The sequence below is a fragment of the Stylophora pistillata genome, chromosome 12 (genome assembly GCF_964205215.1).
Source record: "Stylophora pistillata chromosome 12, jaStyPist1.2, whole genome shotgun sequence".
NCBI lineage: Eukaryota > Metazoa > Cnidaria > Anthozoa > Scleractinia > Pocilloporidae > Stylophora > Stylophora pistillata.
Window position 1 is genome coordinate 17097501 of NC_142530.1, and position 19181 is coordinate 17116681.

The 19181-nt window shown below is 38.5% G+C and overlaps 2 protein-coding genes across 2 annotated transcripts in view; both read left to right on the top strand.

Annotated features, from left to right (window-relative positions):
• The window catches only part of LOC111344008 (uncharacterized), an 8823-nt gene extending 2952 nt beyond the window's left edge, over positions 1-5871 (top strand). The window contains exons 2-3 of the mRNA XM_022951210.2: positions 3876-4248; positions 5439-5871. Of these exons, the coding sequence (XP_022806945.2) occupies positions 4068-4248; positions 5439-5617 (360 nt within the window). The 5' untranslated portion in view covers positions 3876-4067 and the 3' untranslated portion in view covers positions 5618-5871. The remainder of the gene's footprint in view (positions 1-3875; positions 4249-5438) is intronic.
• A 1727-nt stretch (positions 5872-7598) lies between these two features.
• On the top strand, positions 7599-17510 carry LOC111343998 (methyltransferase-like protein 27). The gene is made up of 6 exons (XM_088740867.1): positions 7599-7724; positions 12680-12812; positions 14245-14617; positions 15112-16222; positions 16361-16537; positions 16686-17510. The coding sequence occupies exons 2-4, from the start codon at positions 12681-12683 to the stop codon at positions 15288-15290; spliced, it is 684 nt and encodes a 227-aa protein (XP_088596993.1). The 5' UTR covers positions 7599-7724; position 12680; the 3' UTR covers positions 15291-16222; positions 16361-16537; positions 16686-17510.
• Positions 17511-19181: the final 1671 nt, after the last annotated feature.

Here is a 19181-nt window from a genome sequence, read left to right on the forward strand (position 1 = left end):
AATTGCTTTCCTGACTCTTGCTGATCAATGTTAACATAAACCAGAGTACGAGAGGTCATATAGTTAGAACGAGCAAGATCTGGACGACAAGAAATAAGCACAGGGATCTTTCGGTGTCTTATTCGTTGACCACCTCTGCGTCCTCGATATTTAAAAATACCAATTAACTTCAATACGGGAACAATGGAACAATCAAGGGAACAATTGAAGCGATAGCGATGCCGAATACCAAGTAATTCCGCACGGGAATATGTAGTTGTAGTTATAGTGGAACAGTGCGTATGCAAATCGCAGCTCCTTCGATGAAATTCATTCTGAAAACTTCCAGGACCAAGATTTCTAAGAAAATCTTTGTACACCGTTAAATCAAGCGGTGGATCATGACCAGGAATCAACAATGATAAATACCCATGCTTAGTCCATTTAGATAGCGAGACTCTCATTTGGAAAAAACCCGTTGAACTCAATGAGCGTCGAACCACTGTAGGCTGGCTTGAATTGAAGAACCACGGAAAGTCATTCTTCTGGTCTCCAGTAGAAGTCCATGGATGAAAGAAATAACTGCTATCTTTAAATAAATGGGTCGAACCCAAAAATGAGGGAACTTTGCTTTGTAGTAAGGAGAAATATAGAACTAATATCAGAGCGTGAAAATCTACAACGCCCAAGTCACAACAAACGACAAAACAAAGAACTACATTGGACTGACAGAAGGAACTTTCAAACAGAGATTTACACAACATAAATCTTCATTCTGACACAGAAAGCACATTAACAGCACCGAACTAATAAAGAACATTTGGCAACTCAGGATAACGGCGAGGATTACAACATCAAATGGACCGCTATCACCTGACAAAGACCCTACAACAACACCTCCAAACGATGTGACCTTTGCCTAACAGAAAAGTTAATGATAATTAAATCGAACAGCGACAACCTACTCAACGAAAAATCGGAACTCATCTCCAAATGCCGCCACCAGAACAAATACTACTTGAAAAATAGCTAATTACTATTCGTAATGCCTTAGCCCCATTGTAATGCCGCAATTGCAAATAACAATAACCTTTTTTTAACACACTTCTATATATAAACTAGCTTATAAGGAACGTTCTTCATTAAATCTGTTTGATGAGTGCTTAAGCACGAAACTCCGAGTAACAGAAACCACATGTCGTCTTGTTTGATCGCTACCTACTATATATATAGGAAAAATATTGTAGTACACGAGGACGGACAACTTCGAGCTAAGAAAGACATATACTCAAATAAAAAGTCTAAGAAAGTTTAATAAAATACGTTTCGGTCCGAGACCTTCATCAGTTGTAATACAATGACTTACAAATTTCCTTAAATAGATTTATATAGGACGTGATGACACATATAAACAAACACAGTAATTACTACGCGAAAAATTATCACAATAAAAGAAACGGAAAAATTGTCGAATCCACTGAAAATGTTAAGGAACCAGCGTTGACTTGAAAGGCGAGAGTTGTACTAAAATTCCCAATCAACGCTGAGACCGGGACCTTTGATGCCCCCCCAATTTGAAAAAATTCTCCGCATTTGCAATTGCATTACAAATCCTTGCAGGAGGATCCTACTATTAGACATCAAGTCAAAATATGAATTAAGCTAATTACACAATAGGATATCTATACAGGTGACAGTAAAAGATGATAACAATGATATTTAAATATAAAAGATATAAATACATTGGAAAAAGGAAAAAGAAAGACTAAAATAGCGTCACTTAATAAAAAGTTTTGCATTTGAGTCACTTTGCACGGTGTATTGGCATGGCAACCCGACACCTTCACCAACGCATCGTTGAACATAAATACTCGGCCATTGGCAATTACTTCAGAGATAAAGACTCGGCTATCGGCAATCACTTCAGAGAGCAACATGGAAGCCTCCTGGGATTCAAAAGTGACCAATTTTATGTTCTCAAGAAATGTGACAGTAAATTCAACTGCCTTGTTTATGAAATGCTTTTTATTAGGAAACTTAAACCATCTCTTAATGCGAAAAGTGACTCTATTAATGCAGAACTTTTTATTTAAGTGACACTATTTTAGTCTTTCTTTTTCTTTTTACATTAAGAGATGGTTTCAGTTTCCTAAATTAACTTTGTGGCCACTGCTCCCTATATGATAAAAGGCAAAGGGCAAAGCCACTAGCTTACAGGGATGAGTGAGTGCTAGTAGGCAACCACAGAATTCCGATCTTCAATCAACTTTGAGCCCATGTTTCCTGTGCTACTTACATTCGCACTGGATGCTCAGTTCAACACATATGCGTTATTGACCAAGCGGGAGGTCAAGATGGCTGGATATTGACCGAGTTCTCTTTTTGCGTTTTTACAGACCAAGACGAAGTAGAGATCCATAAAATAAACCCGCGGAAAAAGAACGAGGCTAATATCCAGCCATCTTAACCGAACAAGCTCGGTTGATAAAGGATTTATTATATTGCAAAACGATTTTGCTCTAATAAGAATCAAGAACGACTTATTTCTTTCGAGAGCCGGGAAAGAAAACCGCTGTGTTTATAGCACAATAAACACAAGAGGGTCGTTTGATTTTGTTTGTTTGTTTGTCTGTTTTGACTGTCCTCTGCCGCATTTAGCAACTTCGTCACCGACATTGTCCAAAAGTTGCGAAGGTTGTGAGTGCACTCCACGCATCTACGCCCATCTTGCCCGCACGGGTAGCCAATCAGAATACAGGATTCGTTTCATCTTGCCCGCGGGTGCTGCCAGCCATATATACTTATCATCCTAGTTCTAAGAACACATAATAGACCACTTTCATAAATGGCTGCCGTATAAATATTCTTTTGTTTAAATTTAAATTACCCCTACTGGCCTCGCTTGAGATAATGTATTCTTTTGAATTTTGTACTGGAGAACGAGGCCAGTAGGGCTAATTTAAATTTAAACTAAAGAATATTAATCCGGCAGCCATTTATGAAAGTGGTCTATAATCTGCAGGTTATTTACAGGGAGCGAAGTCTAATGTAGCAAAAGGGAATTTGATCAGTGTGATACAATTCAAACACGTGAAAAATTGCTTAACGTTTATGTAGTAAAATGATTGGGTATATTCTGTTTGGACTTTGGACGTTGATGCGATGGAATGTAAGTTGTTTGGCGTGTGCATTGTGACTAAAGAAGCGGTAGACAAAACACATTTTAACTTTAATAACTGTTAACCTTTGTAATCCCGATAAAACTTGAACTAAAGCGACGAGGCTCCCACGAAGGATAAAACCCTCTACACTTACCAAATGAGCACGCAATTTCTGGTTAATGTCTAAGAAAATTATTGAAAGGAGAATATCACTATGAAAGCCTAGAGGAAAGAGGAACCGTGGGGCTTTCGAGCTAGCCCCTTTCAATTATTATGATTATTACCATTACTATTATCAACATAATTATCGTTGGTATAATTATTTGTTACCGTTTAATTAATGGTTGAATGTAAATCAGTCACTATATTCTCAAATCATCTTTCTCTTGTGGAGCAGGGTACTCATAGATATGAAGGATGCGATAGGTTTTCTGTTTTGCATGTGAACACAAACCTTCTGCAACACTACCTACAGGCGTCATTATATAAACCTCCTTAACCGTTTCAATTTAACCCTTGGCTTCCAAAATCTCCTTAAGGTGTTACCCTTGAATCAAATCTAAATGTCATGAGAATAACGGAGATGGTTACTGATTCCAGAAGCTAGAGTCGCTCTCAATAGTGTACGCTATGGTGTTTACTGCTTCTTGTTAACTACGAGCAGATATTTTGCGATTTGCGAGCGCGCAGTGGGCAAAATGCCCGCACATATTAAATCAATAAATTTCTTTACAGGAAAACTTTAACGCACGGGTCATCTGCCACAAGCCCCAAGTTGAATGTTTAGACTCTGCCATTAAGAAATACCTGAACAAACCGAAGGAGGAAATCAAAATCATTGATTGTGGAGCTGGCACCGGATTGTCTGGTGTCGAACTCAACGAAATCGGGTACACCAACCTGTGCGCTCTGGATATTTCTCAAGAAATGTTGAATGAAGCAAAGAAGAAAAACGTCTTCAAAAAATTTATCTGCGCCCCTCTAAATGATCAGCAGAATCCTGAGGTTAAAACTGGAGAGTACGACGTCATGATCTGCATCGGTACGCTGGCTTCTGCGCATGTCAAACCAGCAGCTATGGTTGAAATGATTCGGATGATCAGGATTGGTGAGCTTAAAAAAAGTTAGATAGTATTATTTCATAGCATAGGGTGTGTTTGTTCTAGGGATGACCACTGGTGAAGGTAAGAGACGTTTCTCCAAGTTGAACAAGGGAATACATTTGAGATTTTTCATCTATCAAAGTTTGATAGGTCAGTTTTAAGATTATGCCAGAGGCTGTAATTAACGCTCCAGCAGAGCGCAGACGTCTGTTGTGGTCGGTCATTTTTTAACTGTAGAGTTAACAAGGACCTACTGTTACCTTTTTTTTTTTTTTTTTCTCGAAATGGAAACAATCAGGAGCCCCTGGAACAAGTCTTCAGCGAGGTTTTGATTATAGTTGTGATCTTTTGAAAAGAGTTTGTTTATTCATTTGGTTCATCAACTTTTAAGAATTAGCACTCAGCGATACCTGCAGAGCGGTTTTCTTAGTCGCATACTTTCAGCAACCTAATTATTTTTTACATCTCTGATCTATTTGAGTTTAGGTTGTCTTGGGTAAAGAATTGTACCAGTCTTTTCGAATGTAACAAAAACAGTCAGAGCAGCTTCCAAACGGCCCATCGAACCAGTCACCGTAATGGGTTCGTACTTCAGTCTCTCTTATCAACTTTGGTTTATTAAGGACGTATCTCTAGCCTTGGGGCTCCAAATTATAACCGAGAAAAAAGCAGTGGAAACCACTATGAAATAGATCAAAAAGTATGCATAAAATTTTACTACTCACCGGGATTTTAGACTTCAAAATGTTACCCAACTTTTCAAATAATGTCATCAAATAAGCTAAAAATTCGATTGTGGACATAATCATTTTGAAAATAAAAACCTTGACGGGCGGTGCACCAACAGGTACGGCTCAGGTTAGCGCAAAAGGACGTAATCATCATCTTGGTATAGTTCCTTATTGTTCAATCGGATCGCTTAGAGATGGAAGGACACTATATTTCTAAAGATGCTGCTGAACGACAACATGAACAGATTATTGTATGCTTTCTGTAGCATAATATTCCTTTAACCCTTCCAACCCCCATAGTCCACCCCTCCCATCCCCCCTCCACAGCCTATGAGCACCCCTCTCCCCATCCTCCCCCTCACACAAGCAGACGTTCTGGACTGGAAAGATGTACTTCTGCAGTGTTTCCCTAAATGAAGTGGCGCTGAGTCATAATTTCTTTCTTCTTTTGGTTTCCATTGCAGGTGGTCTGATAAGTTTTAACATTCGGTATGGTGAGCTGGAGACCTACCAACCAAAAATGGAAGAGCTGGAGAAAAGAGGCAACTGGGAGAAGGTATCCGAGGATACATTGCCTCAGTTTGATAGAGATGATATGCCTCCGACTTCAACATTCTTTGTTTACAAAGTCTTAAAGTATTAGTGCTACCACTAACATGGGGTCTCAATTGTTTTTACGGCTATCCGTTAAAATTTTGGCCAATTTACCGCTTACGGTAATATCTTTCCATTACGGCCACCAAAAAAATTTTTACGGTTATGTTTTTTACGACTTACGGTTAAACATTTTGGCTAACGGTTAAAACCATTAAGACCCTCCAAACAAGACAACAATGAAACTGTAATGAGTGAGTGAAATCATTTGACAATAAACATTTAGCTGCAGACTTTTCTAGAGACAGTTTGTTTCTTCTTCCTTGACCGTTCAGCAACAGAGAATCAGTTTCATTGGTTGATTAAAATACTTTATTTTGAAGGAAGTGACTTTGTTAGACAAGTATGCTTTATTTAACCAGAAACAGTCTCAATTTTCACTTTCTAAGGAATACGAATTTCACCAGTGACGAAAACGTCTTTTTTAGGAACAGCACCACAAGGGTGTGTTTCCTGCCCCTTCCTTAATGCCTGAATTATATTTGGAATTTCCTTACGCAATAAAACACCTAAGAACTGACATAACGTTGTGACTTATGCGGAATTGTGCATGCGTTACCAGAATGCTAGCAGACTGTCTGTTAAGCTCGCGATAAATAGTGAGAATTATGTATGGCGAGAAAAATCGGCACGAGAAGGGACTGGGACAAGACGCAGACGAGACCCGGTGTGTTTCTCGACCCAATCCTTTTCCCATAACACATTGTCTATGAGTTTTCCCGTTAGGCTCTTCGGACCGCAAGAAAAACCACAGATGGCTGGTAATCAAGCGCGCAACGATTTCGCTATTTGAATGAATTAATGACCCTGAATTTGCACTCGAACCAGAAGAGAATCAAACAACCTGTACATTGAATAGCTTTCCTCGTTAAATTAAAGTTTTCCCTAAATCTGCCCACGCCTTTTGTTAATACAGGTTTTTTTAATATAGGGGGGGATTTTGTCATGTAGCTTATAAACCTCAAAAAATCTTGCAACTAACTAATTAACTGTAACTAATCAAAATCGAATAACTGGGCTTAGTTCACAGAGAAACTTGGCTCTGACGAGAGGCTAACGCCCGGCACTTTAGCTTTACAATCTCTCTACGGTAGCTAATTTGCAACATTAACTCAGTTGATAAAGATAGCGGCTCGATACCATCGTACGATTATTATCAAGAAGGGTGCATTCGAACAGTATAAATCAATACCTTTTTTTATTATAATGGACTCTTGGGGTTTTCAGCATTTATACTTAACAACTATTCACCGAAGTGGAGGTGGTTAGTGGTGGATATTTATCTCGCCGCTTCGCGGCTCGGTAAACATCCACCGCCAACCACCTCCACTTCGGTGAATAGTTGTTTTAGTATATACTAAAACATCGAGGTAATATACACCACCAAAAATTGATTTGAGTGATTTCTTTGCTTGTCACGGATGCAAACCGGGACGCAATTTTTTCCCGAGTTGCTCGGAGGTAAATAGCAAAGGATATTTGGAGTTTGACCAACCAATCAGAGCGCGCCTTCAACGCTATCCACTGTTTTAGTATATACTAATCTATAATATCCACAGCCGGCCTCAAACGAAAAAAAGGTCGACAGTAAATAATAAATCAGGGGGAAGATTGCGAAATAGTAACAGATTCGAAATTGACGCATGCTTAGATATTGAATTGTATTTTATGCCGTAATGTTTTGGTGAGTAAGAAAAAAGAGATTTATCGTGTTTACTCCTTTAACTTCTTTTTTGAAAATCAGTGGCTTTCAGCCGTTAACCACATACAGTTCCTATAAAATGGATTTTTTTGGTTAAAACCTGTCAGTTCTGAGTTCTATTATAATTAAACTTTCACTTATTCTTTGCAAGTCCCATGAATTTGGACATTTCTACCAAACACTTCAGAACAAAAACAAAACATTACACGTGTAGTCAGAGTTACCATAAGGTGGCTCCAAGAAGCCTTTGATTACGGCCTCAGGACATGCTTGAGAATTGGAATACAAAATGTATATTTCCGCTTGGCTCGCAGTCTAACTCAGTGAGATTAGAACACGGTGAAAGTTTAATTTGGCATTTTCGGCAACTGAAGAACAGCGCGAAGCTTTTCAGGTACTGTTCATTACTCAATGCTTTATTAAGTGGCCTATTCATTTACTTTTTTCTTTCGTTTCTTTAGTGAAACGAATCTATCATTTACTTCAGGGTGAACTATTTACACAGTGAGGTATTGTTTCCATCGACCATCAAAGTTGATGCAGATCCTGTTGTAAGAAACCATGAAAGACTTTGAATTTCACAAGTGATGTGAAATTCAGGTGTAATGAAGCAGAGGCCTGACTTTTATGGGGTGCCATTACCGCCAATATTCAGCTACTGTTTTTTTATAAAATAGTGCTGAAGATATGAAGTCAATTGTGTTTTATGCAGCTAATCATTTTATAAAATGATGCGGCACCATTTTATTTAAATGATTAGCTACATACTGAACATAATTGGCTTCATAAAAAGCGCTCCATATTTTTTAAGGCACCATTTTCTAAAATGATTAGCAGCATAAAACATATTGGCTTCATATCTTAAGCACCATTTTATAAAAAAACAGTAGCTGAATATTGACGGTAATATAATGGCACTCCATAGACTTTAAATTTTTCACGCAATGAGCTTGTGAAATTCAAAATAAGCCAGAACTTCATGAGTTGTCTTGATTACAAGGTTCTGTAATTTTTAAATCAGGTTAAAAACGCCTAGATTTACGCGCTTAGGAAATTAAGGTCTAAAGCGGAATTCTACAAATGTTTTCTTAGCGGTAAATACAACAATGTAACATTGTAGACGTAGTTAGCTTATTCGGAGTGTTGCAAATATTCACTTCGCTTGGTTTCTGATGTTTTATCGAATGATGCAGCGACCAAATTTGGTTACAACTCACTAAATTTTGCGAAAATGTTGACTTAACTGAATATTAATGCGCAAACAGTAAACTTTGCAATTTTCGACAACATATCCTTTTGATGTAGCCTTAATGAGCGAAAGTGGTCGAAACTTAATATTTGTGATACAGGTGCTCCCTTGTTTCCGATATTTTTTAAGATCGTGATCGCTATCTGCTTCTTTGTGGCTCGAAGGTGCTGACATTATCTATAACCAACTTGAGCATCAGATTTCTAGTCTTCAAGCTTCTAATGATCAGCTTAAGCTTTCTCAACAGTTTTGCATATTAAGGAATTGGTTCATGCATAGCTACCGTATTTCAAGTTATGGATGCCCGTGGGAAGCTCGGAGAGCACGAGAGAAACGTAAAAATTGCTCGAGGCGCAGCCAAAGGCAACTCTAGCTTCTTGAGTGTTCTCTTAACTTCCCAGGTGCATTCATAACTCGATATACACCCAGCTAAATGTATGAACCAATTCGTTTATAACATAGCGGACAAACCCGGCTTGTGATTGAAGCAAGTTTCCTTCCCGAAAGCTTTGACTGAAGGACAAGGCAGAAACGATCAAGAAATATTTTGAGACCAAGGCTTTACTCAAAGTATTGTAAATTTGTTGATAAGAAGATGAAAACAAACGAATTTCTTGCATGTACTATGTACGAAACCGCGTAATAGATTGAGCATGCTTGAATCGTTGTTAAAAAGTATGAACGGCCAGAAAATTGTATAGGTTTAAGGCGAAGTGATTCCGAAATTGTACAATTTTCGAAATAAAATCTTCTAAGAGGCCGACCATTTCACTTTTGAGGGGGGGTGGGTTATTTCTGGTCATCAAGAAATTTCTTTTCTAGCGATCTGCTGTGCAGGATATTTTTTCCGTTCTAAATGCTTTTTGTTCTGTTACATTTGAGCTGCATGCAATTTTTCTTCTTCCAACAAGCGCTTGCAGGAAATTTATTTTCAAAGTCACCCACCCCCCCCTCAAGAGTTAAATGGTCGGCCCCTAATGAATAGTACCTTCAGGAAATGAACATTTGAAAATAATATAAACTTTAAAAAGAAAAAAAAGGGAATTTCTTGTGTTAACGTAGACTGCGAGCAGTCCCCCTTTTACGGCAAGTCCGTCGTGCAAGTCGATGAAAATATCAAAAAATATTGATGTTAGCGCCCTGAGGGGATTTCTTGGAGTAACGTGAATGTGCCGCGGGAGCTCCCCATTAATTGTTAAACGTTTACGAGAACCGCGTGTTTAATTCACCATACATAAATTGTTGTTCACTGGCTTTACGACCAGAAAATTGCGAGACTTTTCGTTGAAAATCCTGAAACTTCAGAGGAGGCGGAGCGTTCTGAAACGTGAGTGTGTGTGTGTGTGTGTGTGTGTGTGTGAGTATGCGCGTGTGCGTGTGCATGCACGTGTGCGTGTGCGTGTGCGCGTGTGTGTGTGTGTGTGTGTGTGGGGGGAATTATTTTAATATGTGCTAAGTGAAATAAACGTTTAATATTTGAAAGATGAGAAGTAGAAATGATAAACTTACCGTTTGTTTTTCTGGGGTTTTTGTGCTGCTATGCCTACGAGGGCCATAGAAATTTGGCTCTTCTGCGAAGTCGGCAACATAAAAGAAAAGACCTTTTTTTTCATCATTTCCAGTTTGTGAGCTTCAGTGGCAATAATAAATGCTTGAATGCTACAAATTACGTCCTTAAATTACTTGCTTTTTTTTCTCCGAAAGCATTCGTTTTGAAGAAATAAGTAGACATGGTTTTCACTACGCGACTTGTGTCACGTAATTGTTAGATTTATATTCCTATTATGCAAGTGGTTTGAGATTTCTTAAATAGCAAAGTTGCAGGATTTTTTGAAATTGTTTGAAGCTACGCTACTTTTCACACGGCACTTAGTAAATAGATAGAAAAATCCTTATTTTGTTTCAATTCAAATAGTGATTCTAATTTTTTGTGAACACTTAGGGGAGATATTGTTCTAAAATTCTGTGGATATTGTTCTAAAATTCTTCTTTTACAAGTAAACGAGGCCTCACAAAATAGGCTAAATTCGACCTTCAAACGACGCTAATTATGAATAAATTGAGTTTTATCAATTTTCCCGAAAATAGAAGAATTTTTCAACAAACTATATATGTCTTGATTTGTCTTACCTAGAGGCCTACCTAATACTAGAATATGAGCCAATTCGATTTTTGAGTGTTGCCGGTGAATGTTTGATTTTTCGTGACAACCTCTCTTAATATGACCCAAAAGTGTTGTTATAAGCAGCAGAGCAGGTGGGCAGGGGGGCCGTAGCCCCCTAAAACAAAACTTTGTGGGGGCGCAGTTCCCCTCCCCCCCCCAACTTTTTGGTGCCGAAAATATCCCTTACGTGGCACAAATATTGACCAATTACCCAATATCGTGATCTTTTCATAAATTTAAATTTTTAGATCAGCAAAGCAAAATAATATGTTGTACAGCTACGGCCCGTTTTCGAGGAGCTTATCAACTGCAGTAATTCTCTATTAAACTGGAAAATGCGTCTAGGAAATTAGAAATGATCTAATTTTGTTTGTGGGAACTTAATCGAATGCTAAGCTCAAAAGTTTGAAACTGTACCAGAAAAATCTAAAGTAATTGAAACTGGATAGATTGCAAAGAGGTTTGCTTGTGCCTATAGGCCTACCTGGTACTAGAATATGAGCCAATTCGATTTTTTAACTGTTGCCAATGATTTGTGAATTTGTCTGATTTTTCGTGACATCTTCTATTAATACTTAAAAGTAGTATCTACCGTTCTAAAGAATTGTTCTCTCCGTCGCAAAGCCTCACTCCTAGTCAGAAAGATCACTTTGTTCTTTTCCAGCCATGCATATATACTTATCATCTTGAGCTTCAAAAATCAATCGTGACAGAACGAAACAACATTGTTAAAAGGTTTGAAGCCTTACGGCTTAACTCGATGGGAACTTGCAGCCGTGTTATGAATGCAAGTGCAAGACTTATTTATCGCGCATCCACGTTCTGTCACATAGCACCTCTGCTTGCAGAATTACATTGGTTACCAGTGCGCGCCAGAATACATTACAAGATATTTTAATAACTTATAAAATTTTCACGGTCGTGCGCTTAAGTACCTTTCAGACCTAATTAGCATTCAACAGCCTTCGTACTGTAGCTTAAGACATAATGACAATTCTCCCTTGCTTGAAAGAGCAATTGCAGAAACAAAGAAAACACTTCAGATAGTTGCCCCCCTTTTATGGAACAAGTTAAATGGGTCTGCACAGGAAGCAAGGAACTTAGAATCTTTTAAGACTATAATTAAAACACTTTTCTGCAAGAAATCATTTCACTTAATCTTAGTAATTTTCTTTTGTCCATTAGCATTTTAGAATTTCTTCTACAGTTGTTATTATTCTATGTTAGATTTTTAAATGTGAATAGTTTGTAAGCTTTATTGAAAGATTTGTGTGATTTATAATAGAGGTGTAAGTTTAGTTACTAAGTTATATATTATTGCGATACGCTTTCGAATATTGAATAGAAAAGGCGCAGTAGAAGTAATAATAATAATAATAATAATAATATTATTATCATTGTTATTATTATTATTATTATTATTATTGTATGTGATTGTGTGTGCGTTTGTGAATCGACTGAAAACAAATAGTAGTTTGATCATTCCAAAAAAGGGTTAAAGTCACTCTACAGAAGGTCACATCCCAACAGAATCAATGTACAAACAAAAAGATTCCACCGACAAGGCCAACGCAAAAGTGAAATCTGAAATCAACCATGCAAAACAATTTTTTAATTTCTCTTTGATAGACATAATTACAGCAAAACTTGTATTAATCGGTCACCCAAGCGGAGCGGTTGGGAACCGCTAAATACGGGTTGATTGCTTAAAACAGGTTCCCAGAATATTACGGTGCCGTGTAATACAAATTCCACTGTATAGCGCAATTTTGCAAATTTGCCGTGGAATTTAAGACTGGGCTCACCACAGGTAGCCCAGTAAAAATTGTATGGCATACTGTGAGGTAAATCACTAATGAGATCTACCGTAATGCATTTTGTTTTACAAGAGATTAAAATCTCTCTTTTTTTTCTTCTTATATCTTTTTTTTCGCAGAATGGCTGAACATACGCATGTCAGTGGTTACAGAAAGTACTTTGGAAATCGATTTGCCGATCTGTCACCAGCCACCACAACAGAGGATCAAATTAGGGATTTGTATAACGATTGGGCGAATAAGTATGATGAAGTGGGTTGATAATTCAATATCTATGTATATGTATATATTTAACAATTATTCCACGAGCGCGCGTTGGATATGAGATGATAGATAGCCAATGAGGCGCGTAGCGCCGAGTTGGCTATAATCATCTCATATCCAACAAGCGCGAGTGGAATAATTGTTTTATTAAAAACGCCCCCAAGAAATTATTATTTTGTAAGAAGAAACTGGATTTTTTAGCTCCCTTTTGATTTTAAGCTGATGCGTACGCTTACCATATTTGTAGATTATGGTATATTGGCTGATATACCATAATGGCTAAGCCAATAAAAAGTCTTGAATTGCATTATCCAATGATCCAGTTTTTAATAAATATCTATATATACACTTAGCCTTTCATTATTTATTAATTCATCTCTAGTTATCAATCTATCAAACTGTTTGCTATTTATTCATCCATTTATTGCAACCATTTTGAAATCACTGTCCAGTAACAGATTACAGATAACATCGAAATGGAGTGAGAACAAAAATGTGGCACACGAGCCGCAGACGGTTGGGTCACCTATGTTCTTGGCTCAAACCTAATTAACTCAGATTTCCTGGATCGATCAAGCATCGTACCTCCAAATTTTTAGACCGCGCGTGTAATAAGTATGATATGAGGTGTCCAAGCCGGATATGCAAAGCGGCGAAGGGCGTGTCATAAACGCAAGAGCAGCCATCCAAACACAACTTCTTTAATAATAGCGGAGAAAGTCATCAGTCACTTGCATTGCAAACGGTGTTGACCTTTCATTTTGAATTATAACTTTATAACACGTTGTAATAACCTGCGAAACATAATAAAGATTAAATTGCGAAGCAAAACTCGAAACAGAAACTATCCAATCATTGCAAATTGCCATAATATGAAAAGATGGCGTGAGAGAAATCACAATTTTAGCTTAAATTAAACTAGCTTCACCACATGCGATTGAAGGGTGTACAAGATACTACAGCATTATGGTCTTACGTAGTCGACTGAAAAATCTAGAATCGCGGAATGGACTTAACATTAACAGTTTGTCGAGGAACAGCCTCAACAAGAGGTCATTTTCCTTTCCTGCACTGTTATTAATAAACTTAGTCAAGAGAGGGCAACAACATGCATTGTAAGATCAAGACTCAGAGCATTAGCTGTGACTGGACGGAAAATGCGTGCACTGTAAGTACCCTCCCGTTGTCCCATACAAAGCCTTAGAAAACTTTTCTAAGGCTTTGTATAGGACAACAGGAGGGTACTTACAGTGCACGCATTTTCCGTCCTGTCATGGGGAGTATCTGTGACATCTGTAATCAGCGAGATATACGTGATTAAGGCAGTAGTGCATCATGTGATAAATAATTTTTAATTGCAAAATATTTAATTTGCATGAATTTGAGTTTGGTTAGAGCTGTTTGTCAAAACATCTTTCAGGAAATCATAAAAGCACAGTATGTCGCTCATCGACCACAAGCTGAATGCTTGGACGCTGTCATCAAACAATACTTGGACAAACCAAAGGATGAGGTCAAAATTATCGATTGCGGAGCTGGCACTGGTTTGTGTGGAGTTGAGCTTCACAAACTTGGCTACACTCACCTGTGTGCTTTGGACATCTCACCTGAAATGTTGAATGAAGCAAAGAAGAAAAACGTTTACCAAAAGTTCATTTGCGCTCCTCTTAACTGTGACCAGAGTCCTGAAGTTAACACTGGAGAATATGATGCTATGATCTGCATTGGCACGCTGTGTGCTGCGCATGTCAAAGCAACTGCTCTGGTGGAAATGATTCGCATGATCAAGATCGGTGAGATTCAAAATGAATTGTTTTCATTTTCTATCATATACAGCCTCCAGTTAGTAGGTGAGTTGGACATAAGAGCTCGTGATTATAGGGCTGGAAGAAGCAGAAAGAACTGGAAATTTGTCTCTCTTCATGTGGGCAAACAAAGGTGTTCGCTCGCTCGCCCGCCAAAAACACGTTTTCTATCGCAAGTTTGATTAATTTTAGTTCAAACATGATCCCAGCAAGCCTATTATAATATTCATGAGGGAAACAAAATTATTTCACTTAATTTTGGTTCTTTGATTCCTAAAATTTGCTCTTTTTTATTTCATTTCTTTTGTTTGAAAGTAAACTTCTGTTACTGAGTAACTCAAACACTGTGACACTATTCTGTTCTACACTGTACAATTCGTTTTATTCCCTACCAAAAAAATATTTGGCAAAATTCCCTGTCACCCAAAATTGTGTGTATAAATTGATTTCATATATTGAAATATACTCATTTTGTATTATAGGTGGTCTTCTAAGCTTCAACATTCGTTTGGGTGAGCTTGAACGGTATCAGCCAATGATGGAAGAGTTAGAGAAAGAGGGAAAGTGGGTTAACGTAGCCAAGGAAACGATTCCCCAGTACCAGAGTGATGACATGCCTAAAACCTCGTCATTTTTTGTCTACAAAATCCTGAAGCACTAGTGAGACTACTAACTAGATGATAGACGAACTAGACAAGATTTGATTACGATATTATTATTTTTTAATGTGTACCAGGAGATTATAAACTTATTAATCTCTTGTGTCCACCTTGTGAGACTTAATGGCGGGATTGAGCTGAAATGTAACTCAGATGTAACGATCAGGGGAACATCTTGATCGATTGTTCTCCAAGCCTAGCTGGATCAAAATTAAAAGAACCTCTAAAGCTAGTTTCAGAGTTTCTCTTGCTTGGTGGACCTAATACTAGCTCGAGGGGTTCGAACGTTATTCAAGACCCCAGGTTCTCACTTAAATTTGGAATAAAACAATAGGAATTCAAAGAAATTCGGGAATACTTTTACCTCGTCGCAATTGCTTGATGGCGAATGAGAGACGCATCCAACCCCTCCCTACCCCACACGGGGTAATACTGTCCCGTGATCCCTTAATTCATACCCGATAACGGTAGCGTCGAGGCGAGAGGAAGAAAAGAAGTATTTGGTGAGTATTTCATTATAGTGAGAGGAATGAAAAAATTTAATATTATGTACTTGCCTGGATTAAAATATGTGCCTTCAATTAAATATTATTTTTGACCCAAAACTGAACGACTGAACGGTCAAAGTAAAAAAAAAAAACTCCTCTAAAGTAGTTTCAGAGTTCGTCTTGGTGGACCTAATACTAGTTAGAGGGATTCGAACGTTATTCAAGACCCCAGGTTCTCATTGAAATTTTGAATAAAACAATAGGAATTAAAAGAAACTTGGGAATACTTTTACTTTTACGAAAGGTACTTTCGCCTCGCGTGATGGCAAATGAGGGACGCATCCGACCACTCACTACCCCACACGGGATAAAACTGTCCCGTGACTCCTTGATTCGTACACCCGGCATCGGTAGCGTCGAGGCGAGAGCAAGAAAAGAAGCGTTTGGTAAGTATTTCAAGATTGTGAGAGGAATGAATAGATCAAATTTTATGTATTTGCCTAGATTAAAATATGTGCCCTCAATTAAATGCTATTTTTGACCCAAAACTGAACGACTGAACGGTCTGTGGCACGTTTCAATAGGGAGCTCTTAAGCAACCAGGACGACGAACGGAGGACGACGACCGGAAGTAGCAAGAACGTCACTGCGCAAGCGCGAACCAAGAATTCCGTCGTCGTCTTGTCGTCGACGACTTGAGAAGGACCTGTTTCACGTCGTCGTGAACTTCCGAACTTCAAAGCAGTTTTTCTCATCAAAAGGTGCGGATTTATTGTCAGTTTTTAGACAGTCTATGGCCGGTTGGAGTTTGTATTCGCTTCTTCGTTTGATTTAAACCACCCTGTTCAGTTTTCTAAACAAATAAAATTCGACAACCCACTAACTCATATTCCTTCCTCCGCACAATAGATGTCAAGTCAAGCGGTGAAAGCGACCACGTAAGGTTTAAATTTATTTGAGCATACTTTATGAAAGAGTGCTGTTTATTATTTTTATTGAATGGAAAGTTTTAAATGGCAGTGTAATACACCTCTGCGTTCGGTCAAAAGCTGTGTATGGAACTGCCGGATTATTGCTACTTAAAAATTTTGCGTGTTGCTGTTCTTCAATAGAGACGCTTTAAACAACAAAGAATTCTTCAGATAGGTGTGTTAACATGAGCTTGAATACCTGTCAGGTTTTCCGAATCTATTTTCAAAATGTTTAATATAGATTTACAGCCATAAAAATTATTCCGACAAAATCACACGGGAAAAAATAGTATTCTTGGGTGAAGCGCGACGACTGCTATCTGTGCCGATCGCTAGCTAGCATTGATTAAATTGACAGACTTACGTCGTTTGCTCGCCAAAGGAAGGGGCATCAAAGGTAGAACATATCAGGCTAAAGCATGTTGAAAATCAGACAAACCTTGTGCAAAATAGGTTTGTTTATATCAGCAACACTTAGAACTGAATTTAAATCTCAAACAACTTGCGTAAAATTTAATATTTTAAACTTTTGCGATGCGTAAATTATTGTAAATAAAGCTAAAGCTTAATAATTCCTTGGACTGTTGATGTTCAAGAATTGAATAACCTACTCTCGAACTTTCGATATATATGTGGAAATTTGATCCATGAGTGAGAAGAAGAAGGTTTTGGACGTCTATGAACGATGTCATTTCTTAAACTGACGAAGCGAGAATAAACAAGATTTCAGACGTCGTCGTCCTTGAGCAACTTCACTGCTTAAGTTTCATTTTCCCGCTAAAAACGACGTCCTCGTTCCAGACCCTCCGCGATTACTTGACGTCGTCGTCGTCCCTTTCGTCGTGGTTGCTTAAAGTGCACCTACACCCAAAAAATTTTTTTCGCTTAACGAAGTAAGCTTATTTTTTTGAGTATTTCTGCGCAAAAATTTTTTTATTTGCTCAAATCTTCAATTTTCTATGCCCAGTCAAAATACGGAAAATCGGCCGCCATCTTGCCCCACGACCGAGTTTAAAGAGGAATGGCTCTAGTGGGTAATGTGACGTCAAATCGAGAACACGAAGGTCTGCTTTTCACACATTTTCACTTGTTTGAGAAGGTTGTAGTCGATAGTTGTCCGAAAATATGTCGACTAAGTGTGTTGTAGAAGGATGTAGCAACGTGCGAAATTTGCAAGAGGGTATCGCGCTCCATACAATCTTCATACAACACACCTAGTCGGCATATTTCGGACGATATCGACGACAATCTTCCCAAACAAGTGAAAATGTGTGAGATGCAGACTTTCGTGTTCTCGATTTGACGTCACATTACCCGCTAGAGCCATTCTTCTTTAAACTCGGTCGTGGGGCAAGATGGCGGCCGACTTTCCGTATTTTGACTGGGCATAGAAAATTGAAGATTTGAGCAAATAAAAAAATTTTTGCGCAGAAATACTCAAAAAAATAAGCTTACTTCGTTAAGCGAAAAAAACTTTTTGAGTGTAGGTGCACTTTAAGCTCCCTAATCTTCGTAATGGACGACGTCAACGGATCGATCTTTGTCACCGATCAATCAACGACGAATTTTACTTCCAAATCTGTTCCTAAAGATCGTGAACAATCACTGTAGTGTTTGTAAGGTACACTTCGTGTGCCATACATGACGTAGGTAAGCAGGTAAGGTAAGAGAGGATTGAATCATTAAAGCAGCATGGCAGATGTATAAATTAGATTCGTGTGTATCCATTTCCATCGACTTTAGAACGTGACATCTGGCGACGAGGATAGAAGTTGCAGCTGCCCAGACATGGCGTCAATAAAGATAGACGATTTAACGAGTGTGAAACCATTCGATCCACATGGTGAACCTTCAAGCGTGGGAAGGCGATGGCAGCGTTGGTTGAAAAGCTTCTCAGTTTATGCCGATAGCAAAGGCTTGCTCATCCAAGTGGATAAAGCGGATAATAAAATTCAGAGGAGAGCTTTACTCCTTCATTCGGCCGGCGAAGCTGTTCAGGAAATTTTCGAAACGTTACCTGACACAGGCGAGGCGAAAGATTACGAAAAAGCGGTGAAGGCTTTGAACGACTATTTCATTCCAAAGGTAAATTCGACATACCAAAATCACCTGTTTCGCAGCATGGAACAAGAGGACGGCGAAACCGTGGCTCAGTTCGTTACACGATTGAGACACGTGGTCAAAGACTGTGACTACGGCGACCAAGCTGATAACCAGATTCGTGATCAAGTCTTGCAGCGATGTAAATCACATGAACTACGGAAGAAACTACTGGAAAAAGGTGAGCACTTAACCTTAGAGTTGTTACTTTCGACGGCAGCAAACCACGAGCGAGTTCGGTCACAGCTGGAAAATATGGAAGGCAAAAAGGACGTGAATTTCGTCCGTGACAAGCAAGAAGACAAAGGAAAGGAGTCTGCCAAGCGAGCATGCT